The 13,319-nt window shown below is 37.7% G+C and overlaps 1 protein-coding gene across 13 annotated transcripts in view; it reads right to left on the minus strand.

Annotated features, from left to right (window-relative positions):
- Window positions 1–13,319, minus strand: part of KDR (kinase insert domain receptor) — a 97,813-nt gene that overhangs the window by 26,516 nt on the left and 57,978 nt on the right. For 6 of the 13 annotated variants that reach the window (XM_060299356.1, XM_060299351.1, XM_060299352.1 and 3 more), the window contains 2 exons: window positions 10,661–10,685; window positions 471–575 (listed from right to left, as the gene is read on the minus strand). In XM_060299356.1, coding sequence (XP_060155339.1) covers window positions 504–575; window positions 10,661–10,685 — 97 coding nt within the window. In that variant the 3' untranslated portion in view covers window positions 471–503. Of the gene's footprint in view, window positions 1–470; window positions 576–8,274; window positions 8,378–10,660; window positions 10,686–13,319 lie in introns of those variants that run through there. The other 7 variants (XR_009564013.1, XM_060299358.1, XM_060299353.1 and 4 more) reach the window with 5 other exon arrangements.

The raw sequence follows: 13,319 nt of genomic DNA on the forward strand, positions 1-13,319 counted from the left end.
AGATGGGCCATGGAACAGAGAGTACTAGGCACCAGCCACCAGGTAATAAAATGTCCAAGCATTCCTTTTCAAAATCTAATGAAGACATCAATCTTCATTAAGTCAAAAGGTCTGTGGTCCACAGCGGTGAGATTCACTGAGCCGCTTCAAAAAGCAGGAGGAACAATGACCAAAATGCAGGCCATAGAGCAAGAGACAGTGAATTCTAGAACTCGATGATGTCTGTTTTCAACAAGGGTTGAATGTGCCAATAGCTATTATCACTAAACATGAGCCCTGAGCTCAGTGTGATGCCAGAGCCAGCTTGCACCAAATCAAGAGAGCCAGTTCTTCATGGCTCTTCCCAACCCCATGCTCGGGGATGTCAGGTTGGGAGCGTGTAATCAACCCAGGTGGCAGTATTTACACCACGGAAACCAGCAGGTGCCACCAATAGGGTCCCCCACTCCCCACCCAGAGAGCCAGCTTACCGGCACACCAGTGCTTAAGCTTGTATCCAAATGTCAACAAAACGTCTGGAATCCTGAAATAGCTTTCAGAAGAGCAATGTTGTTCCTGAATTTCCGTGTGAACCACTGGAGGGAAAAAGTTTGTGTATATAAATATAACAAATCCTTTGCTTTCAGATCCCAAATCACCTTCCTCATATAGCCTCTCTTTTCCTTCAGGCTGAATGTGGAGTGGCTACCACTGAACTGAGAAAAACCTGAGTCACCGTTACATCCTTGGCATTGTCCACTTGATTGTTTTTTTCCATGAGTGTTTCCCAGGCCATCGGTACAGAGGACCGATGGGACAGCAATTATTCTGCAGGGAGTACACCCTCAGAGCTTGAGGGATCCTGTAGAAAAGCAGGGGCAAGATGCTGCTCTCTGCTTGGAGGGAGTTTGCAAAACAGATTGGATTCAACTGAAAGAGGCCAACCTTAGGAGGAGAACATCATTTTCTTCTTTCCATACCAAACCATAGGATTAATGAAGAATCAAGGGGAATAAAAATGCAAACATGCACAATATTCACTTCCACAGACTTTTCTTTCACTAATGTCTTTGTGGCTGTAGCTGGTGATTTGCACCACTCCTTCCCATAACTTCCCTAGAGGCTGAAAGGAAAAGGAGTGGGGAAGAAATTAGCATTTACAGAGCACCAACTCGCTATCAGGTCCTAGAGTGTCTTATCTAGTTAACACAGCAAGCATGCAAGGAAGGTACTATTACTTCCATTTTTTCAGAGAAGGAAAGGTAAGAATTATCTAAGGTTACCCAGCTAATGGGTTTGGGAGCAGGAATTTAAATACTGGTCTCTGACTTTAGATTTTGAGCTCTTTCCACACTTTCTACTACTGTATTGACCCATGGAAAAACAAAGCCCAACTGTGGAACCAGTTCTGGAGACACAGGTGCAGGCTGAGTCTGGTCCCTTGGGGCTGGCCTTCCACAAGGATACACATTAGATTGTCTAATGAGGGAAAGCTAACAGACATTCAGGTGCAGGACTTGCCATTTCTCAGGGGCAGTTTTGAGACAAACACCAATTCTTTGTTGTCATGCTCATTGAAGATGTAAAATAGGAGAAGAGCATGGGAATCAGAGACAAATGCTGGACAAGGTTTTTAAGAATTTTTTTTTCAAGCTCCTCTGTTCTATAGCCGAAGTAGCCAACTACTCCCAACTTAGCCTCAAATTACCACCTATGTTCTTTAAAGAAAAAAAGAAAAGAATGTCTTTTCCAGTAATTTTACACTGGGAGAAATACATGATGGTCTTACCTATAGACTTGGCATTGGCAATTGTGCATCATTTTGTGTCATATCGCAGGCTAAGGAATGTGACACACTCCCTTTGGTTTCCTGGGATACACCCCAACAAAGGACTTTGTTTTTTCAGGTTTCAGTGATAAATATGTTACTGATACTCATACTTTAAATTCATAGTGTATACCAAGTCACAACTCAGTGAGGTTAACAGACAGTTTTCTTTTTAGATTTTGGATGAAGTGGCAAAGAGATACTCCATTGATTTCTGCACCCTACACCTTTACACACTTGAAAACAATAATTTATGCTTCCTCTAAATCTTCTTTTCGCCTGGGCAATGACCTCATTTAATAGGCTTTTTATATTTTGGATTATGCAAATAATAGATATTCAAAAGTTAAATAATGAAAAAATTCTAATGTAAAATGATATAAAATAGGATGTTATTTTAATTGTTAGTGCACATCTTAACAAGAAATGATACCTTAGGAATTTAATGTTACCCCAATTTTTTAAATATACTAAATTTTATATACAGTTTTGTGTAAAGTATTTAAAATTTTTTATTGTGATAACCTAAAGTCTGGCAAGAGAGAGGGAGAGAGAGAGAGAATTATGTATGTGTTAAGTTATGAATATGCTCAGTTGAAAGTGCCTTTATGACCTCCAGATGGAAAGGTATGCAGTGGATATATGGGTCTGGAACTCAGGAGGAAAGTTTGGACTATAAGTATAGTTTTGGAATTTATCAGTATATAGACGGTAACTGGAGTCGTAAGAATGGATAGGATCATCCAGTAAAAGTATACAGACTGAGAAGAGGATAGGGTCTAGAGCTAAACCCAGAAAATCCCCTACATTTAAAATCCAGGGCTGTTCAGATGCCTAAAACCACCCAAATACTTCCACCACCTCGGGGCCCATTCCAGTGGGATTCTGTCTTCTTCTACCTGCTGGGTAAGTTCTGACCCAGAAAAGAGGCTTCACTGATATTTCAGATCATGTTGGATTCTTTTCTACACCAATGTGAAAGCTGCATCATGGGAGAATTAACATTTAAAAAAAATGGCACGGGAGAACTCACACTTGAAGTTAGGACGTAGGAGCAGTCAAGTGATGCAAATCCAAAGATGACTCAGTTATTAGAATTACGAGACCAGGACTTTAAATCAACTATTGTGATATGTTAAAGAAGTTACTTTAAAATATGGATATAATAGGTAAAAATATGAAGCATTTCAGGAGAACAATTTAAACACTAAAAAATAGAAAATATAAAACTGAAAAATATAATATCTAAGACACTTGGGGCTTATAAGTAGCATTTAGACACTACAGAGGAGAGTGAATGGGGAGATAGAGCAATAGCAGTTGCTCAAATTGAAGGAAAGAAAGAAAAAAGATAGAAAAATAAATAGATTATCCATACCATGAATAATATCAAGTTTCTAATGTACATGAATTTGAGTATGAGGGGGAGAGAGATAAGCAGGCAGAAAAACATACTTAAAGAAATAATAACTGAAACTCTCTAAATTTGATGAAAACACCAACCCATGGATCCAAGATATGCAACAATCCCCATGCAAGATAAATACAAAGAAAACCCCTTCTAAATATATGATGGCCAAATTGGTGAAACATAAAGAGAAAGAGAACATCTTAAAAGCCACCAGAAAATAAGACATACATATAGCAACAATGATATGAATGATAGCTGATTTCTCATCAGAAACTATATAAGACAGAAAACATCACAGAAGACAAGACAGAAAACATCTCAGAAGACAATGCAACACCATCTTTAAAGGAAATAAACTGTCACCATAGAATTTTATATCCAACTAAAAACATTCTTCAAAAACGAAGGTAAAGTAAGGATATTTTCAGATGAAAGAAGGCTGAGAGAATTTGCTGCAAGCAAATTTATACTACAATAAGTACTAAAGAAAAATTTTCAAACTAAAGAGAAATGATACCAGATAGAAACCTGGATATACAGAAAGTAAAAAATAATGAAGAAAATAGGTAATGGGCCCTCAGTTTCCAGTCCAGCATGTAAGGAGCTTTAAGAAGTCACCACTCTGTGCTAAAAACTGTAAAAAGCTGAAGAAACTGGAAAATCAACAATTCTTCTTAGACTTCTCTGTCCGAGAAGTGAGGTCAAAGGTCAAACTGTTGCCCCTCAAATTGGAGAAACAAGTGAATACAGAGAGTCACAACTTATTGGAGCAGAAACTCACAAGTAGGAATTTCTGTGGGAACCACTACCTGGGCAGAAAAACCTGAACTGTAATTGACAAATTGCTGGAGGCTGAGTGTGGACAACTCTGAGAGTTCTCAATGAACAAGTACAATTTGAAACTAAAAACACATTTTCTTGCCTTGTAAAAAGGCATCTATTTGGCTTTTAGTACAAAATAACTCAGAGAAGCAGAGAAAGCCAGTTATTGAAAAAAATTCCCTAACAAATTTTAGTCACAGTCCCTGTCTTTAGCTTGGCTTAGAAAACAGGAAACTACAAACCACCTAATATCTGCCCTTTTGAAGAAATCTTATTTAAAGAAAAAAAAAAAAAAAAGAGGGAAAATAAAACAGTCCCTGAAATACAGCAGTTGGTTTTTACAGGGCCCTGGAAGCTTGCCTTAATCATTCTAGTGAAATGGAAGACATGTGGTCATTGGAATATGGCCATCTCCTTGTTTTATGCTAGTAATGATTTTCATCTGAAGGGAAGATGATGGTCTGGGCACCATTTGATGCCCCTGATGCAATCTGAGACATCAAGGTCAAGTTGCCCCAAGTCTTCCATTCCATATCTTCACTGAACCTCCCCCATATACAGTCTCTTGTCACTGGATGATGAGTGAATAATGGACTCATCAGGGTAGAAAGACACTTCATTGATGGAGCCAGCATGGCTGGGCAGCTTATACAAAATCCTCGCGCTTCTGATATCCCACATAAACACAAACCTGTTGGCCAAGCCAGCTGCTATCTTGCTTCCATCAGATGATCAAGACCATCTCAGAAGATTCTTTTGAAAGTGGTGCACATTTTTTTTGAAATATCTTATTATTTACATTATCACCCTCCAAAATCAAATACTTTCAGATATAACAAAATATGTACAAGATCTATATGAGGAAAACTACAAAATTCTGATGAACAAAATCAAAGAAGAACTAAATAAATGGAGAGATATTCCATGTTCATGGATAGGAAAACACTATATTGTCAAGATGTCAGTTCTTCTCAGCTTGATCATAGATTCAATGCGATCCCAATCAAAATCCCAGCGAGTTATTTAATAGATATTGACAGACAAACTGATTCTAAAGTTTACATGGAGAGGCAGAAGACCCAGAATAGCCAACACAATATTAAAGGAGAAGAACAAAGTTGGAGGACGGATACTACCCAACTTTAAGACTTACTGTAAAGCAACAGTAATCAAGATAGTGCAGTATTCACAAAAGAATAGAAAATGGATCAATGGAACAGAATTGAGAGCCTAGAAATAGCTTTCCAAAGATATAGTCAACTGTTCTTTGACAAAGGAGAAAAAACAATCCATTGGAGCAAAGACAGTTTCTTTGACAACTGGTGTGGGAACAACGGGATATCCACATGCAAAAAGAAAAGGCTAGACACAGACCTTCACGAAAATTAACCCAAAATGATCACAGACCTAAATGTAAAATGCAAAACTATAAAACTCTTAGATGACAACATAGGAGAAAATCTAGATAACCTTGGGTATGGCAATTACTTTTTACATATAACACCAAAGGCATGATCCATGAAAGAAATTGATAAGCTGGACTTCATTAAAATTATAAACTTCTTCTCTATAAAACACAGTGTCAAAAGCATGAGAAGACAGTCCACAGACTGAGAGAAAATATTTACAAAAGATACATCTGATAAAAGACTGTTATCCAAAATATACAAAGAACTCTTAAAACTCAATGATAAGAAAAAACCCAACATGATTAAAAAATGGGTCAAAGACCTTAACAGATACCTCATTAAAGAAGATATACAAATGGAAAATAAGCATATGAAAAGATTCTCCACATTGTATGTTATCAGGAAGATGCAAATTAAAACATCAGTAAGATGTCTTCACACCTATTAGAATGACCAAAATCTGAAACACTGACAGCACCAAATACTGACAAGGGTGTGGAGTAACTGGAATGCATACATTTCCGGTAGGAATTCAAAAACAGTACAGTCATCTTGGAAGACAGTTTGTCAGTTTCTCACAAAACTAAACATATCCTTACCACACAATCCAGCAATCATACTCCTTGGTATTTCCCCAAAGGACTTGAAAGCTTACGTCCCACAAGAATCGACACACAGATGTTTATAGTAACTTTACTCATCATTGACAAAACTTGGAAGCAACCAAAGCGTCCTTCAGTGGGTGAATGGACAGATAAACTATGGTACATCCAGACAATGGAATATTATTCAGTACTAAAAACAAATGAGCTATCAAACTATGAAAAGACATGGAAGAACCTTAAGTGTATATTACTAAGTGAAAGAAGCCAATCTGAAAAGGCTACATACTGTGTGATTCCAACTATACAACATTCTGGAAACGGCAAAACTGGTGACAGATCAGTGACTGCCAGGGGGAGGGGACACAAGTGATGAACAGGCAAAGCTCACAGGAGTTTTAGAGCAGTTAAAATACTCTCTATGATATTATAATGATGGGTATACGTCATTATACATTTGTTCAAGCCCATAGAATGTACAACACCAAGAATTAACCCTAAGGTAAACTCTAGACTTTGGGTGATTATGATGTGCCAATGTAGATTCATCCTTTGGTAACAGATGTAAAATTTGGTTGAGTGATGTTGGTCATGGGGAGGCTGTGCATGTATGGGGCAGAGGGTATATGGGAAACCTCTGTACCTTCCTCTCAATTGTGATGTGAATCTAAAACTGCTCTAAAAAAATAAAATCTTAAAAGATCTTCAGAGAGACTCAGTCATAGGGGTGGTCCCACACTTCTGTGAGTTTTACTTCCAAGAGTTTTACCAGGCCTTCATAGTAAACAGTGGAGAAACCTCTCCCAGTGCTTCCAGCAGGGAAGTGGAAAAGGAACCATTTTGAAATAGGCTAGAGTATTCTGTTCTTCTTAACAAGGACTGTGCTCAAGAGAAGCTATTTGATCAAAACCCAACTTCCTGGGGTTCTGTCAGAGCCTAACATACACAGGGAAAGGGAAATATCTAACTCTAGCCTCTCCAGCCATACTGTCCTACCTAAGGGATGAGTGGGGAATAAAACTCAGAAGCACTGATGAAATTCACTGTCCAGGGCACAGGCTCACCAAAAGACTGCAACCTAATCACAGGATTGTGGAACACTTTCCCTCCTCCCACACCTTACCACCACATTACTAAAGGCATATTTACTGCAGTTCCTTTACACACTACATCATGCCCACCTTTCAACAAAAAATTATAAGGCATACTAAAGGGCAAAAAACTACAGCTTGAAGAGATGGAACAAGCATCAGATCCACAGTCAGATATGACAGGAATGCTGGAATTATCAGACGAGGAATTTAAAAAACTATGATTGGGCTTCCCTGGTGGCGCAGTGGTTGAAAGTCCGCCTGCCAATGCAGGGGACACGGGTTCATGCCCCAGTCCGGGAAGATCCCACATGCCGCTGAGTGGCTGGGCCCGTGAGCCATGGCCGCTGAGCCTGCGCGTCCGGAGCCTGTGCTCTGCAACGGGAGAGGCCACAGCAGTGAGAGGCCCGTGTACCGCAAAAAATAAATAAATAAATAAATAAAAACTATGATTAATATACTAAGGCTTTAATGGGAAAAGTAGACAACATGCAAGAACAGATGTATGATATAAGCAGAGAGGTAAGAATTCTTAAAACTAATCAAAACAAAATTTTAAAGACAAAAATTTTATAAAAGAAATGAAGAATGCCTTTTGATGGCATTAGTGGACTGAATATAGCTAAGGAAAGAATCTCTGAGTTTGAGGATATGACAATAGAAACTTCCAAAAGTGGAAAGCAAAGAGAAAAAAAAAAAAAGACTTAAAAAAACAAAACAGAGTATCCAAGAACAGGCATAACTACAAAAGGTATAACATACATAATGGGAATCATGGAAGGAGAAGAGAGAAAGGAAAAGAAGAAATATTTAAAGCAATAAGGACTCAGAATGTTCCCAAGTTAATGTTAGACATAAAACCATAGACCTAGGAATCTCAGAGAACACCAAGCAGGATAAATTAAAAATAAACACGAAAACAAAAACCACACCTGAGCATATCATATTCAAACTTCATAAACCAAACATAAGCAAAAATTCTTGAAAAAAACATTCATGTATAGAGGAGCAAAGATTAGAATTACATCCAACTTCTCTTCAGAAACCATGTAAGCAAGAAGAAAGTAGAGTGAAATATTTAAAATGTTAATAGAAAAAAAACTACCAACCCAGAATTCTGTACCTTGTGAAATTATCTTTCAAAAGTAAAGGAGAAATAAACACTTTCTCAGAAAAACAAAAATTGAGGGAATTTGTTGCCAGTAGACTCGCCTTGCAAGAAATGTTTAGAACTTCTTTGGAGAGAAGGAAAATGATATTGGTTAGAAACTCAGATTTACAAAAGGAAAGAGCATCAGATAATTAACAAGTGAAAGTAAAATAAAAACATTTATTTTTCTTACTATTAGTTTATCTAACAGAGAGTTTGTTCAAAATAATAATAGCAATAATATGTTCAGTTACGATTGCTTATATACATAAGCATATACACATATATAAGCATACATATATACATATGCTTATATATAAGTGAAATGAATGACACCAATGATATAAAGGACAGGAATATTCTGTTATTATACATACGAAAAAGCCAGAAGAATACTAAATAATCAGGAATTAGGAATATTAGGAATTAGGAATATTCTGTTATTAGGAATAGGGAATATTCTGTTATTATACATACCCAAAAGCCAGAAGAACACTAAAAAGTACCCAATTTATCCAAAAGAAAACATGTAAGCAAGAACAAACAATCAGATGCAACAATTTGAAAATAAACATAAGATGGTAAGCTTAAACCCACTTGCGTTAGCGTTAAAACATGGCTGCAAATTCTTTGACATCCACTCCATTAAAAGTTGGAGTCCATCTCTCCTCCCTTGAATCTGGGTAGGCTTGTGAATGCTTTGACCAATGTGACTTTTGAGTCTAGGTCACAAAAGTTCACACAACTTTGGCCTTGTTCACTGGAACACTCGCTTTTGAAACCCTGAACCAATATGTAAAAATTTCAACTACCTTGAGGCTGACATACTAAACCTGTGGCTTAGTCATAAAATATAATGCTACTCAGTGACATAAAGGAATGAACCACTAATACACAAAACAATATGATCAAAACTTAAAAATATTATGCTGAGAGGAAAAAGCCTTACAAAAAGAGTATGTGCTATACTACTCCATTTATACAAAATTCTAGAATAGGGAAAACTAATCTATGGTAGAAAAAATCGAACTGTGGTTGACTTTAGTGGGGGTGGGAGTTGGCAGAGATTGATCGGGAAAGGCATGAAACAACTTCCTGAGCCTGATGGTACTGTCCTATATCCTGAAAGAGGTTTGGGTTATACAACTTTATGAATTGTCAAAATCAGTGTATATCCTTAAGATAAATTAAGATTTATTTTGTTTGTATGTTATATATCAAAGAAAAAACTGCAAACAAATACTGAACACTACTTAATGTTATGCAAATCGAAATGTTTATAGGGAAGCATACTGATGTCTGCAATTTACTTTGCAATGCAATAAAGAAAAGATGCATTAATGGATTGGTAGAGGGATGCATAGGTGAATAGATACACAATAAAGCAAATATAGTTAAACGTTAGTGGTAGACTCTAGGTGGAGGGTGTACAGGTGTTCACTATAAATTCTCTCAACTATGCTGTAGCTTGACATTTTTCATATTAAAATGCTGGACATGTTTCCAAAAAAAGGGGAGAAACAACTTTTTTAGAAAAGGGGAAGGGGACAGGAGGGCAGGGAATGAGTAGCTAGGGAGTTGCTCCTTCTTCTTTGCTGTGATTCTTGCTTTATAGATAGAAGAAATTGCTTCTATAAAAACTGATTAAACCAAGATCCCAGTAGAATGTAATTTTACAGGATATCTATATTAAGTGGTTTTCAAATCCTTCCAGAATCGGTCGGAAATGCCCAGGTTCCTGAAGTTGTAGGAGAGTTCCTTGCCTGAATTTGCCATGGCCTGTTCATGGTTGGTGGCCTGTTTGGGACTGAGCTGGGGATCCCCAAATGCAGCAAGCATTGCTTCCAAAGATGCTCAGACTGAGAGATCTGTTGAGAGGACAAGGTCTCCAAATGGACATCTCAAAGGATCTCATTATTCTAAAACAGCTCAAAGAATGTTTCCTACATGGTGCTAAAAGGGATATAAGGCGGAAAAAAATCCCCTGTACTATCAACTCCAGGGAGGCAGAGATCTATGTATCTTGCTCACCATTTTTTCTCCAGCATTTTAGTACAATGTATAGCACAAAGTAAAGCCCGGTTAAATATTTGTTGAACAAATTAATGAATTGAACGTTGTTCCCTCCTACTGGAAATCTTGGAGTAAATTTCAAAATTCATGATCCACACATTTCAACTGTCCTCTCTACTCAGCATCAGTGGAAACAACTTCCAGCAAAGTCTTGCTAAAGAACAGAATTTTATATCTTTGCCAAAACGGTTAATAGGTTTTTCCAGTAAGAGGACAACCAAGATGAAAATTACTACTGCTACTATTATTTATTATGCAAGTGCTATAAAGCTAGGGGCTATGTTAAGCACCTTACCTTGTTGCCAATCCCTGCAATAAGCCTGAAAGGTAAAAATGGGATGAGAAAAACAGTGCTTAGCTAAGATAAATAATTTACCAAACGATATGCTGCCTGACTCCAAAGCTTACTTACAACACTTATCACAGTATAAGGTGCACGTGCTCTGTGCAGAATAACACATAAATAAATGTAGAAGACCATTATCTAGTTAGGTTGCTTTTCCCCATGTGCATATATGGAGAATCTACTCTTAGCAAACGCCCACTGCACACCATGGTGTGTGTGTGTGTGTGTGTGTGTGTGTGTGTGTGCGCGCGCGCGCGCGTGTGTGTGTGTGTGTGTGTGTGTAGTAACTGCCTAAACAATTAAAAGAAGGAAGGAAGCACATCCTCCCTGGCCTTTGGCCTCTCCCTTCCTCACCCTCTAGTAAATACAAGTCTGTCCAAATCAGAAAGCTCTTCCTACCTCTAGTAGAAATAGTTACCCCAGCATTATTATTCTCTACCCAACAGTTTTTAAAAAAATATCTGTTCTCATGAAAGGATGCTCCTGGGGGTTTGTTGTTTCTCCATGCCCTCAGTGGACACTCCAGAGCCCTGTTCCTCTCTCCAGTGAAGGTCCATTTGAACCCTGGACATGTACAAACGATCCTGCTTTGATCACAACCATTCCTAAATAATAGCACAAGAATAGCACCCATACAGGGACATAGAAACCATAGATCTGGGGAAGAAGCACATCCGGCAGAGAATCAGGAAGTACCAAAGATTTGTCTTCAGTGCAATCCACCATTCCCTGCCAGGGTCCCTCTACTCCATGTTGAAAACCTTCCTACCCAGCTGGAACCTTGTCTAGAAATGAATATCTACTAATAACATGGGACTGAGTTAGGACATGGGATTTCTAGGCCACAGTCACAATGTCACAACTAGACTCATGTTACACAGGTTCAGTATTAGAAGTCAGAGTTCTATTCCTGAAAACACATCATATCATTAGATATGAAAATTGATCAAAAATAAAAATTAAATTAAATTCCTCTTATATTTTCTTTTTAATATGAGGTATATCATAATTCAGAATACTGCATAAGATTTATATCTACAGTTAAAATAATAATTATGTCAATATCCATCTTGATACCCAAATCCCAAAACAGATCCACTTCTGAAAACAATGACCTAATTCAAGAAATTGAATATAGCCAGTATTCCAGGGGCCCCCTCAGGACACTCCCGAATCACATTCTTTATGAAAAATCTTTTTTCACATATTGGAATAGATGGACTGCAGACCTCATCTTCTTTCTGGATAAATCTCCAAATATAAAGGTTGGGTATTCTTCATTGCTGCATGCTGTCTGGAACATTTTCGTTGCACTTACAGAAGTGTGACTTACAGAAATGTCTTTAAAAAGAAAATGCTGGGTATGCTAACTTCATTCTCTTTTCTCTTTTTTCCTTTTTTTTTCCTCCTTCATCTCCTTCTTCTTTCCTCCTTAAAGATCACTGGAGACCATCTTTGAGGCTGCCTACCACAACTCATTTGACCCTTCCATGATTTGTGAGAACTATTTAGACCACAAGTCACAGATAAGGAAATGAAAGCACAGAAATGTTAATTACCTTAATGCAATACAGAGAGCTAAGAGATGAGAGATGTGAAAGAAAAATCAAGGAAATCTGGAAGATAGGACAAAAATCTCCAATCTCCAATCCATCTAATAAAAATTCTGGAGAGAATAGAGAGTAGAAGAGAGGCAATATTCAGAGAGATTATAGATGAGAATTTTCTGGAGATAGAGAAATAAATGAGACTTCAGGTTGAAGGAGCACACAGGGTCCTGAGCAATATAAATAAACATAAATCTACACCTAGGCTCGTTGTAGTAAAACTACAAACATTAAATTCAAAAAGAAAAATCTTAAAGCTGCAAAGGAGAAAAACCAATTATATCCAAAGACATGGCAATTAGACAGACAGCAAACGTCTCATCAGCAAAAATAAGTACCAGAAGATAATGAAATAATACATTCACAGTTATGAAAAAACTGTGAAGAAAGAATTGTATAACTGGCTAACTGATCACTGAAGATGGAAGGTGAGATAAAGCCATCTTTAGACTAACAAAGGTCAAGGAAGTTTTTAATGCATCAATCCTCATAGAAAAGGATGTACACAAGAAGAAATTGAAAACAGAAGAAGTGAATGCATAAAGTAATGGTGAACACAATGTTGGTAATATGTTATTAAATCTAAATAAGGATAAAAAATTTTTAAAACGAAAACTAATTTTAGAGAATTTAAATTCCAGTTAACATGAAGGTGAAGACTGGGACAGTTTAAAATTAATGCATTCTAAATTCCCATATTATTTGAGAAGAAACTAGAAATAGTGATTAATGTTTTGCTTTGTTCAGAACAGGTGGATTTTCTTATAGAGCATTGGTTTTTTTTTGTTTTGTTTTTGTGGTACGCGGGCCTACTCACTGTTGTGGCCTCTCCAGTTGTGGAGCACAGGCTCCGGACGCGCAGGCTCAGCAGCCATGGCTCACGGGCCCAGCCGCTCCGCGGCATGTGGGATCTTCCCAGACCGGGGCACGAACCCGCGTCCCCTGCATCGGCAGGCGGACTCTCAACCACTGCACCACCAGGGAAGCCCTAGAGCATTGTT

The sequence above is a fragment of the Globicephala melas genome, chromosome 5, assembly GCF_963455315.2.
Source record: "Globicephala melas chromosome 5, mGloMel1.2, whole genome shotgun sequence".
Classification (NCBI taxonomy): Eukaryota; Metazoa; Chordata; class Mammalia; order Artiodactyla; family Delphinidae; genus Globicephala; species Globicephala melas.